The 17,101-nt window shown below is 35.0% G+C and overlaps 1 protein-coding gene across 1 annotated transcript in view; it reads right to left on the minus strand.

The window, feature by feature from the left end:
* Positions 1–371: 371 nt before the first annotated feature.
* Positions 372–17,101, minus strand: part of LOC130247738 (rho guanine nucleotide exchange factor TIAM2) — a 90,840-nt gene continuing 74,110 nt past the window's right edge. Inside the window, 13 exon segments of the mRNA XM_056481172.1 lie at positions 372–1,526; positions 1,529–1,650; positions 2,312–2,399; positions 2,666–2,753; positions 5,997–6,052; positions 6,145–6,253; positions 6,681–6,799; positions 9,885–10,064; positions 10,173–10,281; positions 10,821–10,946; positions 11,047–11,115; positions 11,622–11,810; positions 15,905–15,978. Coding sequence (XP_056337147.1) covers positions 1,135–1,526; positions 1,529–1,650; positions 2,312–2,399; positions 2,666–2,753; positions 5,997–6,052; positions 6,145–6,253; positions 6,681–6,799; positions 9,885–10,064; positions 10,173–10,281; positions 10,821–10,946; positions 11,047–11,115; positions 11,622–11,810; positions 15,905–15,978 — 1,721 coding nt within the window. The 3' untranslated portion in view covers positions 372–1,134.

The following is a 17,101-nucleotide window of genomic DNA, read 5'->3' on the forward strand; positions in this document are numbered from 1 at the left end:
TAGTTGGCATTTCTGTGTGAAGTTTGCATGTTCTACCCATGTTTGCGTGGGTTTCTTCCAGGTGCTCCGGTTTCCCCCACAGTCCAACGACATGCACTATAGGTGAATTGGGTAAACAAAATTGGCCGTAGTGTATGTGTGTGTGAGATCGAGTATGTATGGGTGTTTCACAGTACTGGGTTGCAGCTGGAAGGCTCTATATATATATATAAAAAAAAAAAACATAAAAAAAAATAAAAAATTATATATATATATATATATATATATATATATATATATATATATATATATATATATATATATATATATATATATATATATATATATATATATATATATATAAATTGTTTTATTTTTTTTTATTACATGACTTCTACTGATCTAAAATCCACTTTTAGAATTACAATACATGATAAATGTAAGGGAAATAAGTCTTCACTAATTTTAGTGTTTGATCACCAAGCCTGATGATCAAAAATATATAGTAAAACAATTAATCAACGGTAAAAAAATGTAAACCTAAAATAAATGTGGATATCACTAAAAATAATTTAATATTTTACATTTTAAATATTATAGCTAGTATATCTATATTTAATCTTAATCAGAATATTACACTGGTATTTGAAGGATCATTTAAAAACTGTAAAAAATTCAGCACTGCCTTTATAGGAATAAAACAAATTGTCCCAGCCAGAGCCCAGACCTCAACCTGATTGAGCATCACATTTGTCATTATGGAGCATTGATTGTATTTAACCATTTTGAACTAAGTTTGTAACAACAGTGTGTGTACCATACAATTTTTTTAATGAAACATATGCAGTCTTGATGTCTTAAAGGTTAAATGTGATCATAATTATTCAAAACACATTTTAAAAGTGAACTTTAAATATTTATACTTAGTCATATTGTTTCTCCAACTCTACCATCTTGGCTAATATCCATTAAGAAATCATGGTCCTTAGAATTTAACCAAAGCAAGGTATAACCCAAAGGGGCAGTAATTGTGTGCTTTAAAATGGCTTCCTAGGTAGGCAGCTCACTAGATTTTGCAACCGATATAAAAACGTTCTGCGTAAGGCACAGTAATCTTATTTTAGTGCATTTTAATGTTCAAAGCAGCTGCTTCCTCTACAAAGTGGGAATGGCAGCTTTTTGGATGCCCATGAGCGTGTCGTAAAAGCAGTCCTCACTGACCACTGAACCCAGGCTCTGTACGCTATAGTCCCTGACCAGCAGAGAGTTGAGGTGCAGGCCTGAAGGGTCATCCAGCTGCTGACTGCTGCTACTCTTGCTCATTCCCTGAGCTTCATCTACAAAGTTCAGTCTCTGGAGTTGAGCTTCCAGTGCGCTAGTCAGAGAGCACAGTGTGGATCTCTTGCTCATGCTGTTGGACTGCTCTCTGGAAGCCCTGAGCGAGTGGCTGGGGATGGGAGGTTCAGAATGAGCGTATCCCTCTGGCAGTTTTGGGCTGTCTGGTGGCCTCTGCCAGGAGTGTGATCTGAGTGCTCCTGGGTGGCTTCTTCTGGGAAGGTGAAGTTAGAGTTGAAGTCTCTCAGTCGCCGTTCAACTGGAGCGATTCTCTTGGCGTTCTCTCTCAGCAGATTGCGGATGGCCCGCACCGCACTGGCCTTGTTCTCCAGATTACTGCGCACAAAAACAAGACGACGCTACATTTAAAGTTTGAGTGAGAAAACTGAATATTGAGTTGGGGGCAGTTTCTGCACTTCTCATCTTTCACGTGCAGGAAAAGTTGGATGGGGCAAGGCTAAGCATATTTCAGCCAAACGGTCAAACTGACATCATCGGAAATAGACTGCTGTTCAAAAGCAGAAGCAAATGGTTCCATTTTGATTGAAGATTACCAATACAATGTTGTATTGCAAGGATTAACTGTTGACATAGGATGCACCATTTTTTTTAGAAAAGCAACCAAAACACAACAACGTAATAATACAATTACCAAAACCAAGAACAAAATCTGCTGTATGTCCTCCATTGTTGTTTACAAGGGTGTCTAAAAACTTTGGAAAACACGAGTGTTAAACATACAAACGAAGGCGTGAATCGTGAAAAACTAAAACTATCTGTTCTCCTATTGGTCAACAACACAGTCACAGGCTAATATAAAACATGCCACTCTGGTAGCCTCTTGTTTGACAATAATTAACAAAAGAAAATTGCATAATTTGACACAGTAATATTTTTGCCAGACAAAATATTTAGCAGTTAAAATGCAGCATGTGTGTGTTTTACTTAACGTTTTTATTTTTATTTATTTATTTTCAATGAAACTTAGCTAGTTTACCTGCTGCAGAGCTGAAAGAACATCTCCGGTCGTCCTTCCACTTCAGATTTGGTGTGAACAACTTCCCAGACACAGGGGTTTTCTGACCCTAAAGAATGTTAGAATAAGGAGTTTAAGCAAAACATGGTCTGGATTTTACATTTTGTCAACATACAGTTCATTTTCAAATGGGCTTGAAGCTTTTATGATAGGTGGATTTTAAATTATGAGCACTGAATGATACATTCGAGTGGTCCTTGAAATTCTTTACTTAAGTTCCATATTTTCCTTGGAGTTAGAGTACACAGATGGCCTCTGTTTAATGCATGTTAAACTCATGTTCAGTAGAGATATCTCTCAGATAAACACACACACCTGCTGAAGTTCCAGGTCGGACCTGAAGGGATGATACAGGAATGAGCCAGCGGAATTTAAAAGGATCCAGATCCCCGAGTCGAGAAGTCTATTATCAAAGAACATACACATTACAGTATTAGCGGTCATATTCAAACTTATTTTTTACTTTAGAAAATAAATGAATACAAAACATTCCTGCAAAGCTTTAAAATGGCCAAATATGAGTTAAAAGATCATGTGACTAAAGACACAAGTAAAGATCATCACAGGAATAAATTAGACTTAAAATATAATGGATAATGGTGCGTTGACACTAGACATGGTTAAAGCATCAGGCGTAAGTGATTAAAATGTTAATGCAAAGATGCGAATAGACATCCTGCATTCGTGCTGTGCTATCAATCAGGAGCTTGCTCGTGTAGGGGCGTGATTATGACATGGCGCCAGTTGTTTGTGTCCTCAGGGGAAATCCTCTTGCCGACACCAAACAACACTTCTTAGTCTAAAGCCTCCATCATCCAGGTACAGTTTCTGGAGGATTTGATGGACTCACAGAGCTGGATGCACCTCTGAAACGATCTAGTGGACACAGATATGGCACCGAACAAAATCTGTTTTTTAGCCTTCCTAAATCACACAGCCATTTAGGAACGAAACTAGAGTCACCGGGCAGACAGAAGCCCTGCCTATTATGCGAATCTGCATCTATCGTTAAGTGAAGTGTAGTGACACATGAATTAAGCGAGTAAACTCAAAATGTTCACGCATCTTTTTAAGCGCCAATATCATGATTTGTTTGCGCATGCATCTGGTGGGAACACTTTACTTGAAAGGATGTTAAAGGGGAAATGAAGCACTCAGTCAAGTTTACATCATTTTGTAAATGGGTTTCCACTTAACTGAAAATATATTAAACAAACTCTATTAATGTAACCATTTAGCAGAAAACGGCATGTTTTACTATAGCTTTTAGACCAAGGGGGCTACCTTCTTGGAATATCGCTGTTTCTGAAGTAGGCATGGGTTTTCAGGGTATTGTGATTACTGCTCTAAAATATGTTCTTTTTAAATCCCTGGGTAAAACACAAGAACTTTTTTCCAATTTAAACACAATGAATTTTATATTGAAAAACATTTCAAATATTTTGAAACCGTAAAGATGTCATGTTAAATAACTCAAATGAATCATTGACTTCTGCTGTCTTTATTTATTTCAAAAACAGACCTTTTTTTTTTACAATTTAAAGTGACATCTTTGGATATTTTTTCTGCTGGAGATACTGTTGTTATAAAAAAACAACAACAAAAAAGTTAATTAAAAAATAATACACATACCTTAGGAACGGTATTGCAGAAAATTTTGATGGTTTTAAAACCTTGACTTTTCCAAACCGCAGTATAACTTGAAAACATCCCATGCCTAGTCTGACATTACAGGGTTAGTTCCGTTCCCTCAGCTGAACAGACACAGTGGAAGTAAAGGACTGAACACGGAGACTGGACAGCCTAATTTAACCCAATGCGTGATGTTGTGGGTGTAAAGCTGGTGAAAATACAAGCATCAGATGTGTGTCTTATATAAAAAAAATATATATATTTATTCTATTGTTCTTTTTTCCCTTTTAATTATTGATCATTTGATGCGCGTTGGTCCACTCTCTGTATTACGCTGCCTGACTGCCTGTATAGGTTTCAACAAGGTCCGTTACTGACGTAATGGGTGCGGGTACTTTCACTTTTCACTACTACAACCTTCACCTCTTTTCGTGTTCAAACCAAACTAAGATTGGCTTTTCACATGGCATTTTTTTACATCCTTCATACATGTTGAGATGGAGTTGATCGACTTGAAAAGGGAATATGTCTTGACATAATCTACAAAGACGTGATTTAGTAAAGTCATATGCTTTAATTATTGCATTAGACTGAATGTAAATCCCCTCGTCAGGCAGCGCTGAAGCAGCGTGAGAGAGAGTGAACCACAGCGCATAAAACGAAAGGTGTTAACAAAAGAAAAATACACAACTTAAATGTTTGTATTTGTTGTATTTGCACAAGCTCTGCGATGCACGTCTACAATTTCATGCATTGTGTTTAATTTGGCTGTCCAGTCTCTGTGTTCAGTCCGTTACTACCATGGTTGAAACCTATACATGCAGTCAGGCAGCGTAATACAGAGAGCGAACCAAAGTGCATCAAAGGATCAATAATTAAAAGGGAAAAAAGAACAATAAAATAAATATATATATTTTATATTAGACCCACATCTTTGGGTTAAATTAGGCTTTGCAGTCTCTATGTTCACTCCTTCCAATGTGTCTGTTCAGCTGAAGGAACGGAATCAACCCTGTGACCTCAGACACAGTGACATTCCAAGATGGCAGCGCCCTAGGTCTAAAAGCTATAGTAAAACATGCCGTTTTTCTGTTTGTTTAATATATTTTCATTAAAGTGGAATCCAATGTAAAAAATAATGTCAATTTGACTGAGTGCTTCATTTCCCCTTTAAAATCATAATATGTCAAGTTGGCATAATAAACAATGTCATTGCATTTAAAATGACATAACTGAGCAGATCACACTTAATAACTGTTGTCATTATTGTCTAAAATATCATTCACATTTATGATGTGCCATGATTATAAAGGTTTCATGACAGCCTTATGAACACCCTTTCAAGTAAAGTATTACCATATATTGTGACCAGAAAATAAGGAAATTACTTCACACGTTTCATTGCTTTTGTTTTATTATTGATAAAACACATTGAGTTTAGGCGAGCATCAAGTATTAATGTATATTTCAAAAGCAGGTTTTTTTTTTTGTATATTTAGTGCTACACATATCTTCCGCATTGTAATATCATGAAATGCTCATAAACATGAGGATTTCCTTCTCCAAATATTAGCAAGGTTTCCATCCTAACATGTAACAAATCTTTTCAAAGTTTGCAAATAAAAACAAAATCCCACATGCGAATGGAGTGCATTTTAATCAAGTTAGAGTGGCTGACTGTAGTATTGGTAACCTAGCAACCAACAGTAAAAAAGGCAAGTATAATGGAGTCACGCTATGTCACTACTTCAAAGCAAGTTTATTTAGCAAATGTGTTTCAGTCTCCCATCATTCACATTAACCCTTTTTCATACAAGTTTAAAACAACCTCAAGTGAGTGTTAAACTTTTTTTTGTAAACGAATACATTTTAATTTGGTATTTTGGTATTTAGTAACACTCATTTCTTGTATGATTTTCCAAAGAATGATAGAAGATATTGATATACTTGAATTATTATTTACATGTCAAATAATGAACTAAAATGAACACAATTGCTTCATGTCACAACTCACCATTCTTTTCTTTAGCTTGCTTTCCCGATACACCAAAATGAGCGCTTTCTTGAAGACTGGAGGAATAAGAGCACTGACTTTAAATACCACACAGATTGTACAGTAAAATATGTGTGTATAGAAGCTTATTCAATCTCATCTGACTTACGGAAAAGAGTGAGTTCAGGGTCTTTCCTCATGCGGCCCAAAGAGGGCAGGGGGTTTTGCCAGAGCGCTGTGCTGTGAATGATGAACTCGCTCATAGAGATCTCCGTGACCTGAGACGCACAACATATTCATTCATTCATTTATTTTCTTTTCAGCTTAGTCCCTTTATTACTCTGGGGTCACCATAGCAGAATGAACCTCCACTTGTCCAGTATATAATTTATGCAGTGTATGCCCTTCTAGCTGCAACCCATCACTGGGAAACATCCATACACACACATACTATGGACAATTTAGCCTACTCAATTCACCTATACCACGTTTTTGGACTTGTGGAGGAAACCGAAGCACCCAGAGGAAACCCACGACAACACGGGGAGAAAATGCAAACTCCACAAAGAAATGCCAACTGAACCAGCTGGGGCTCGAACCAGCAACCTTCTTGCTGTGAGGCGAATCACAAGCCATGCACAACACACTGTCTTAATAATCAGATTATAAAGGCAAAAAACACAATGTAAGTGGAATTGTGCACACCTCCTTCTCCAGGCCGCTCTGTTCTGCCACAAGCTGGTCAAACACTGTGCCGTAGTCCTCGTAGATTTTCTGCATCTCATTAATGTGACTGGCCACTTTCTCCATCGCCTTTAATGCCTCTGTATCAGAAGTTAATAAAAAAAGGAAGAAACGAGGCTTTTGTTAATGCCATTTCTCAATACTTAGTAGGGGTGACAAGACACAAGATTTTTTTCAGAAGATTTTTATACAATTTTTTGGAATCCTCAATGATGAAATATATGAATGGAAAATAGTCTTTACTTCTATTTTAATAAATTATGCCTTGAAGGACATGCAAACACTGCTAAATATTTTGCTATAAACTCTACTGACTGGACAAACTTTGAGCTACTGGATGCGAGAAGTAAGAACTGATAGGAGAGGGTTGTTTTAATGATATTTGATACCACAAGCATACTGAAACTTCCAATTTTTTTCCAAACGGCACAAAAAATTATTTTCTTAATTAGATTTTTTGTCTTGATTATAGGCCAAATATCAAAACATTCTTAAATCAAAAAGCATTTTCTAGACAAGCAACACACATTGTCTTGTTTTAAAAAACAATATGCCAAAATTAAGTGAGTTTTTCCTTAAAACAAGCTAAATCTGCCAATGGGGTCAGCAAAATAATCTTATGTCAAAAGGAAAAAGTCAAGTAAATCAAGTAAATGAAATGGAGATTATCACAGAACCATTATGTAAATAACAGCACAATTATACTCTGGTAGAGTTTAAAAAATAAAAATAAATAAATAAAAATCATAATAAATGAAATGCTTTCTGAACAATAAGATGATGCTCAACACCTACATTGGTCTGCACAATGTAAGAAAAAACTTAAAAAATTTTTACTGCAGTGTAAACATTGATACCATGCACTGTGTTGACCTTATTCTTCAATGCAGAAGTGTGCTCAATTTTGAGATTGTTTTAGAACTTTCGATTCAGTTTCCTATGGGAGAAATGACTATGAATAATAAACAGCATAAAACAGTCAAACTGCTTGCTCTACAACCAAGTGTGTTCATGATTATACAGACAAAGCAAAATAATATAATACAAAAAAATCAGTTTGCAGGATCAAGCAGTATAACAAGCTGTTTTAACGCGTTAAAATGAATGGAAGTAAAATGAGACCGGAAGTCTCAAGCCAAAAAGATTAAATGGCTGCACCCGCTTGTATGCGAAGAATAAGGCAAATACTGCAGTGAATATACTTTAGAGAATGCTGTTTGAAACTTTAAATGAGAAAACCCTATGTAGTGCTACTTGTTTTTGGTGTTTATTGGGTTGCTGTAAACTTTGGGATGCTAACAAAGTCATTTTAAAAAGTCATTACAGCTGTAGATCAAAATCGGGTTGATGATTACTGAATTAGCATTATCCCATAGACAAGTTGTGAACTTGGAACAATAATATCCAAACCATGAAAGAGTGATGCAGCTAAGTTACAAGAGTAAAGGAGCACATAATAGAACATAGAGCATAGAGCACAAGAGTAAAGGAGCTGCATTTACACTGCAGTTCTTGATTATCAATTCCGATTTGGTGACTGAATTGGTTTTGACTATCTTTTAAAAGTGACTCCTATCCAGTGCTTAATTTGTAAATTGTGAGGTCCCAGAACAATTTGGGGTAACGGATGCAGCATGTGACTAGAGGAGAGAGAGAGGTAACGGAGCATTCATGCAATCAATCTGGTGGGCCAATTTAAGTGAATTACAGCTTGCATTAGTAGCTTTTATAGTGTGCATGTACTGTAAAAACTATTCTGTTTTTATTCCAATCTTTATGTATAAAATGTTTTCCCTCGCTGTAAATCTATTATGAAAAAATGTAACAACATTTATGCAAAGGGAAACTACAAGGACGCACTGTCTGTCACAAGGCAGGCACGTATCTTTTTTAAATACTTAATTTTATTATTATTAGTTTAGTTTTTTGCTTCTAAAATACTTGTTAAATGAGTTTAAATGATCTTTTTTTTTGTTACAGGTCAATTTTAACCCTTGATATCATCTATAGCCTAGAAATATAGCTTGTTTTGTTTGAGACATTGTACTCTGTTTAAAATAATCTCGTAAATTTGTCTTTTCGCCATTGATCTACATTTCAAATTAAGCACTGCTTTTTAAGCACCGTTTTATATCTATTTTAAATATAAAGTTAAATGTAAACTTATTGACATCATCATCATCATTAATTATATGGGTTTTTAAATTAAGTTTCTGCAAGCTACAAGTGTGCAGGAGCATATTTTTATTGATCTGAGGACGGGGATCAGTAAAATGAGGTGCCAGATCCGATTTTAGAGGTGACGGATCTGGCTTATTCCAGCACAAATTAAGCCCTGCTCCTATCCAATGCACACCTCGAAGACCCTCCAAAAAAGTGCGGGAAATAGGAAAATAAAGACCTGTTTAAAATGATTTAAGACCTACAACACAATATTTTGTCAGTCAAATCCCTATTTGCATTCTATCCATCCTAAATAGTATTCAAAAATAGAATTAGTATGTCCCAAACCGTAGTATGTTGAAAAGAGTATGCCAAAGGTTCCCGGATGGTTTACAGTACTATTTCCAGTAGAAGTTCGAAGTGTAGAACTGTTCGCACTCGATCCTCTAAGATTGCACACAATACATTGCGTGTTGGACGTTAATTCTAACTAGAAACTTGGGTGAAAAAGTGTAAAGGAACTACAAACATAGCGGACACGTGAGACCAACAGTCAAGTAGAGAGGCTTCGGTAAATTAGTTTGAAAGATGTTTCAGGTGAATTACGTTTACGGTGTTATATTTAATCTGCAACAACATGAACTTATATAAAGACCTAACTTCTAAATGCATAATTATACAAAGACCTGAGGAGATTTTTCTGCAAGAAAGACTCACGAATGACAGATTAACCTCCTGCTGCATCTCCAATATGGTAGGTTATTAAATATGAAAGAAATGTGGATGATTTGTTGAGATGATTGACATGGGGATGCAGTTAAGCAGCATAACAGTCTATTATGAGGAGCTAGTATGTCCCAAAGTTTGCATACTCTTCTGTTACGCACTCAAAACTACAGTGTGGACTTTTCTTTACTTTTAGAACATTGTATAAGTATGCGAATCGTGATGCAGAAAAAGACCCCGCAGTTCCCTTGTGATAACTGTTTGATTTTGGCTCACCTGTGAGGTGGGTGTGCTGGTCGCTCTCAGGGTCAGTGAGAGACACCAGTTCCCTCAGCAGCAGCGGATACTTCAGGACCCTCTGCACGGGTTTAATGAGGTACGACTCCAGCGTGGACGAGTGCTGTTTGGTGGGATTCCTCGCCTCCAGGAACTCCTTGAATGCACGGTCTGTTTTGGCTGTAATCCGAGAATGAAACAAACCATGCACATCAACTTTATTCTTGAGATGTCAGTCGGTAATATACCATGATACATTTGTCAGATGACTTATGGCTTATGTTTTACCTCTTTCCAGAACTTTCTGCACCTTAATGTGATTGGCGCAGAAGCCGCTGTAAAGTTTGAAGTGATCTGCATAGTATAAGAAAGATCCGCCCAAGGAGAAGAGAAGTTTCTGGAAGGGAGATTGAAAGATAAGTATGCAAAACAGATCATCTATCAAGTTTAGATCGAATTAAGACTCAAAAAATATCCAAACCACTGTAAATGTTAAACTAAGACTTGTTTTACTATTATTTATATAATTTTATAATTGTTTTAAATATTAGAATTAACTTTTATTTTAATAATGTAAATATTTCAGGGGAGGAGAATTTTTTATGAATCAAAAAGACAAATATTGTAATCATTGCCAATGAAGTTTTTGTCTAATAAAGTGTCAATATAAAAAAGAATCACTTATAATAATTGTAGTTGAAATCTTAGTCGTTTAGAAACATTAATTCATTTAATTTCTATTTGTAATTGTTTAATTTCAGTTTAGTTCACAATAACAACACTGGCTTAACTTGACCCTTGCACCCAATTCCAAATGACCTATTTAAATATCCCTCAAAAATGCCAACAAAATACTTTTATTCTAATATTCTAGGAAATCCAGACTTTTGTACGTTAGCGAATAAATCATACTTGATTTTCAGCATAATTTTTTACCTTGAGTTTCTCTGGAGAGTCTAGCGCATGGTAGTCTGGTGAGGAAGTTGTCCTGTCCTCTAGGGTCTGTAGGAAAACCCTCTGGAAGTCCAGCATCTCTGGCAGACTGCCGAACAGTGACTCCATCTATAGGAAAACAATTACCAACATGATGTGCAAAAACAAAATGAGTTTAGTTTCAGTTTAGTGGCCACTAAAACGAATCATTTTACACACCAAAACATACCTCATCATGACTAAGGAACGTTTCTCTTTGTAAAGGCTTCAGATAGATCTCAAATAGTGATCCGAGGTCCTGAACAAGACAAGAAGGGTATAATTGTGTAAAAGGAACACGTTGCTTTTTTGGAAAATAGCCTCATTTCACATTAGATCATTGAATCGGGTTAGAACATTAGCATCTCGCTCAAAAATGACCAAAGGGTTGCGATAATTTACCTTTTAGCTACTTTTCATTTTTCCACCAGTCTAAGTTCATGATGTAACTACAGAGGAGTCAAGTTTTAAATAAGAAAATTATTGAAACTCTGATCATTTTTGAGAGAGATGCTAACGGTCTAATCCGATTCAATGATCTATGCTAAGCTAAGCTAAAATTGCTCCCACCATATTCAGAGATCGGCTAAACTGATTAAAAATTATGAAACTCAAATGTTTATCTTTAGGGGAGTTGTAAAATGAGCTTATTATCTAAAATATTAGTGTTCATTTAATATAAGAAACACTATGTATTGATTAATGTCTTACATGTCTGTAATATTTTTAAAAATCTGTAATATTTAAAACGCCACAGCTATATACCTTGACATAAGATTTCTCTGTGTCAACCAACTCTTGAATGACCATGCGCAGGCGCTCTGTGACAGACATGTGACGTGGAGAGGACCTGGCAAGAGTATTTTCAGCAGAGTAAGGGTTCTTGTGGCCATCTGCCATGAGAACAGGTCCTTCAGGCAACGTCTGGTAGAGATTACACACCGTCTCTGGGTTCTACAAGGTAAAGGATAGCAGGTGATCATTGTCTTTTAATTCTCTTTTCTACTAGTGCTTTACTGATGACAGATTCGCAGTCCAAGACCAATTTGTAGCCAAATTGTAGCCAAAAATCTGAATTTTTTCATAAAATAAACTCCGTGACCAACAAAACTTTATGATTCGTAATTATTTAGAAGATGAGTTTTCCTGTTTGGCATGACGATACTGAATGCCTCGGAAAACCTTTGTGGTAATGGTTTATTGTATGTTGACACTTGACAAGAGATTGGCCAGACGGGTTTAAGCTGATAGAAAGGATAACTTGAAAAGATAGTTCACACAAAAATGAACTTACCCACTTCATGCGTGATTCATAAATTGGTGTTTTTCTTCTGTTTAGCACAAATATATTTTGAACCATGTGGGACACCGATACAAAATACTATGGAAGTCAATGGTTTCCAATTAAGGCCTTTCTGAAGGCAAAACAGGGTTCACAATGCAGTTCTTTTAGGGTGTACCTATTAAAGTGGCCATTGAGGACATTTTGTCGTACCACGAAAATATGGGAATATATATTAAGCATGTCTTAACCACAAACTGTATTTAAGCCTATTAAATATCTTATTTAACTGAAAACCCTCAAGTCTATGAAACCAGAAGTGTGATAATGCTTACTCATTTCCAGGTTTTATGGGACTCATTCCTGCAGCACTCTGGTGTTGATAAAAGCAAGAACAAGTTTGTTCCAACTAAAACATAATTTGAGTTGAGAGAAGCTGCTACTAAAGTCGAAATCAGTCACTCATCACATTCATCTTTTTATTTTTTCTTTATTTACATTGTGCCCTACCCTGACTATATCTTATCTTCAAACATGGTGGGATAGTTCACCGCAAATGAACATGTACTTACACTTAAGTGGTTCTGTTTTTGTTAAACACAAAACAGGATATTATAAAGAATGTTGGAAAAGGCTGCCATTCACTTCTATAGGATTTTTTTTATGTATTTTAATGTACTACATCCAACGTTTTAAAGGAATAATTCATAAAAACAATAAAATGAATGTTGCTTACTTTTTTATTTTATTATTATTTATTTTTTTTTTAGCAATAGCCATTTACTTCTATTTTTTGCTTGTCTCTACTAAGGATGTCAATGGCTATTGCTTAAAAAAAAAAAAAACATTTTTGGTTGAACTATCCCTTTTAAAAAACAATGTTGCTTTTTTTTTAATCAATATTATTTGTCTCCAGTGTCCTGTCATATATAAACTCCAGATGCTGTTCTACAATTATTAATAACATTTCATTTTAAGATGTCATTACACGTTCCATGTACTAACTACAGAAATTACAATTATTTATGCACACATACATGCAACTAACCCCGTATTCTAACCATACAGAAAGTAATTAGTTCATACAGCAAAGTAGTTAAACTAATATTTACACTGTAAAAGACCTTTAAATAAATCCAACTGTCTGATACAAGTTGCAGAATCCAGAATAAGCGTACCCTTTGAAGCCACGGGTATTAATTTTGTTTACCTGTTATGTTTTTTTGACTCTCAAAATGCAGGAAGTCATTGAATTGACAAATTTTAGCTAAAATAAAAAAAATAAAATCTATATAAGGGATTTCCTGAGGATGAGTAAATTAACAGCACATGTTCATTAAAAGTAAACAACCCTTTAATGCATTGGGTTACACTTTATTTTTAGGTGACGCAATTACAGTGGAACTATTAATTTAATGGAGTGATAATTAAATCGCATGTACTTGCTATATGTTTGAGGTTAGAATGTGGTTTTGTTTTAGGGTTGTAATTATGCACAGTTCATTGTAGTTACTATAGTAAGGGCATGGAACATGTGTAACTATGCCTTGAAGTGTTGAAGTAAAACAAGCTTGTCTTACTACTCGTTTCAAGTCCAAATATCTAAAGATTCTTAAATCAAGAGGCAGTTTCTAGACTAACAAAAAAAAGGTCTCGTTTTTCAGAAATAATGTCAAAAATAAGTGGATTTTTCTTTAAAACAAGCAAAATAATCTTATTTCAATGCAAAAACTAAATTTATTTTGCTTACCCCATTATTTTAAAGAAAAACGTACTTATTTTTAACATATTATTCCTGAAAATCAGACTATATTTTTTACTTGTCTAGAATTTATTTTTTGAAATTTGGGCTAGAAACAAGGCAAAAACTTTAAGAAAGAAAAGCATGTATGTTTTTGGGGGTTGAGGCCATTTTGTGTTGAACTATCCCTTTAAATGCTACTGGAATCAAAAGTATTTGAAAACACTGCCTGCCCCATCACTGAATCCATTATGAACGATGCATTCTCTATCAATGACCTGCTTCTTCATCAACACAACCCTGCGCTGCTGGATAAAACAAGCAAAAGCATTAGAAACCAGCTCCAGCAGTGCCAGAGGTCGAGAAATGTTCTCTCAGAAATGCAAATGCCATCCTGAAGGCTTTATCTCTTGAGCACATGTGGTGCACCTTCACCACAGTACATAAAAACCAGCATCAGTGCTGGAAATTCAGGCCATTTGTCATCGTAATCTGTGCTGTCAGAGGGTAATAAAGTGCTGACAAACTGATAAATCCCTCTGGGCTGCTCTGCAGAGCTGCTCTCAACATAGAAAGGATAAAAACATGATAAAAATGCATGAAATATTCACTCTTTTTTTAAAAATTCAATCATAATGAAGTGTGACTGAGAGTGTTTTAAGGCCATCGATGAGTATGTTCTGTTTTGACACACAATGCCCAATCAAGTAAGACCATTTGGAGGCCTATGATAATTATAGACCACTAGAACACAATCACACAAGGTGAACTGGCCCTGTGCATCCAATAGGCAGAACAAAACCATTTAACCACCAAGGTAACATTTAGTAATAACACATCATTCTGTATTCTGGCCGTTTGAATGATGGTAATTTCTGAGAAAGATAATAAGATGGTAGCAATCTTTCTTGTTGACAGTATTATTTCTAGTAATAATAAAATTTATTTTTATATAGCACCTTTAAAAAGTAGCATCTCAAGGCACTTTACAAACAAATAAATTGTGCAAAGATTTATACATACAAGGATAAATGCAAAAAAAAATGAATAATTAAAATAATTTTAAACACATAAAATAATAATAATTGATCTTAAAATCAAATAAAAGTGACCCTAAAATGTACGTTTTAAGAGATGATTTAAAAATACTCTACATTGCAAACATTACGTTATGATTGAATCGCCTCTTGCTACAGTTATGAAACACGACAAGCAGGAAATGTTCACAGGCCAGTGACATCACTACATGTATTTGTAAATATGTTTAATCATATTTTACTCCTGTGATGCAATATAATGGCATATAGTAATAATCAGCAACACAAAATACTGTTTAAAGTCTGGGGTCGATAAGATATTTGAATTTGCTTTTTTATTTTCTATTATTTAGTTTTTGTTTGCTTTTTGAAAGATTTGGAAAAATTAAATAAAATAAACATTAAAAATCTTTCTTTAAGGAAGGAAAATTAATGAATTATCTGGTCCTTAGTGTCACATAATCTGTCAGATATAATTCTAATATACATTTTAATAACATTATTGAAAAACATTGTTCTGTTTTATTTATTGGAACATCTATTTTGTTTCAGGATTCTCTAATGGACAGACAACAGCACTTCTTTTGAAACAGAAGTCTTTTCTAACATAAACCTTTTTTACAGTTACTTTATATCAATTTGATGTTTTCTGAATAAAAATATTCATCAAATCTTAAACCAATTGTACCAAATCTGCCCCCAAAAACTGATTTTCTAAAGGATTTATGTGGAAACTGAATACTGGAAGCAAGTAAGATTTCAATGAATATTTAAATTACGCAATGCTCCAGATACGCATCAAATAAATATTAGCAAAACATTCCTAGAATGGACATTTTAAACCAGACAATAGTCAAATATTATTGTTTGTGACACCAAGCATGCAAAGCTGTAAAATTCATTGAACAAGTCTCCCTCTCTCTAATCCTGATCATAGCTTCCTGTTTTCAACACATGCAGCTCACACCTCCCAAATCTGTTCTCTTACCTTTCTGTCCCGCACAGCCTCCTCCAAAGCAGGCACTCCTGAGCCCTCACCAAATTCCTGCTCCTGACACTGATCTGTGGGAGAGAAGTTGAAAGGTGGACTATTAACTAAAGTAAGACATGCAGTGGCATAAACACACGGATCGACTATGAACATTTGACCTTTATTAACCACCATTGATCTGGGTCTGAATCACAAAACATCTTGAGGCTACTAGCCAATGTAAAGGAACATTACACTTTTTTAAAAAAATAGGCTCATTGTATAACAGCCCTATATAAATAGTTGAGTTGTACCATTTTTGAATCCATTTAGCCGATTGTTGCGTCTGCTGGGAACACTTTCAGCTTAGCTAAGCATAAATCATTGAATTGGATTAGACCATTAGCAGCTCACTTGAAAAATTCCAAGAAAAGTGTTTCAATAGTTTTCCTATTTAATGCTAGCCTCTTCTGTGTTTACATTGTGCATTAAGACTGACGAAAAAATAAATGCTTGCTACTTTCTATTGCTATTTTCTAGGCAACTTTTCATACTGTATAATTGTGCCAGCTGCAGCTACAGTAGCAGAAGTCTTTGATTATGACACCAGTATGAGAGTATGGTTCCTAGACATATTGACCTAGGAAATAGTAAAAGGAAAATTATCAAAACTTTTTGAAAAGAAAAATTAAGATGCTAATGTTCTAATCTGATTCCATGATGTATGCTAAGCTAAGCTAAAAGTGAGAAAACACTAAGAGAAAACTCTCTGCTAAAAACAGACTGTTATTTGTTGGTAAGAATAAATATTTTGTGAATATGAGCCCAGATTTTTCCAGCTCTGCATGAATTTTCACTTCATCTCTACAATGCTTCGCATTGCACCAATTGGGATATCCTAACATGTAGATTTACAGTTAGAAATGTCATCCTACACTGTAAAAGCGAATAGTATTCCTTACTATGAAAATTCTAGTGTGTTTACTTAATTTTAAGCAAATTGTTGAGTTTACTAGAAATGTATTAGTGTTACTGACATAGTAAGGTATAAAGTTCCCATAACTAATGTAATTTGAGTAAAATTGCTTATAAGGGCTAAGTCATGCTGTTACGCATGCGTACTATTCCTGATGTCTGCAAATGTTGTGAGGTTTAACTTTTCCTGTCTGGGCGTTCTGACAGCTTCATGCTGTGAAACAAGTCATCCATCATTAG

This window comes from Danio aesculapii, chromosome 20 (assembly GCF_903798145.1).
Source record: "Danio aesculapii chromosome 20, fDanAes4.1, whole genome shotgun sequence".
NCBI lineage: Eukaryota > Metazoa > Chordata > Actinopteri > Cypriniformes > Danionidae > Danio > Danio aesculapii.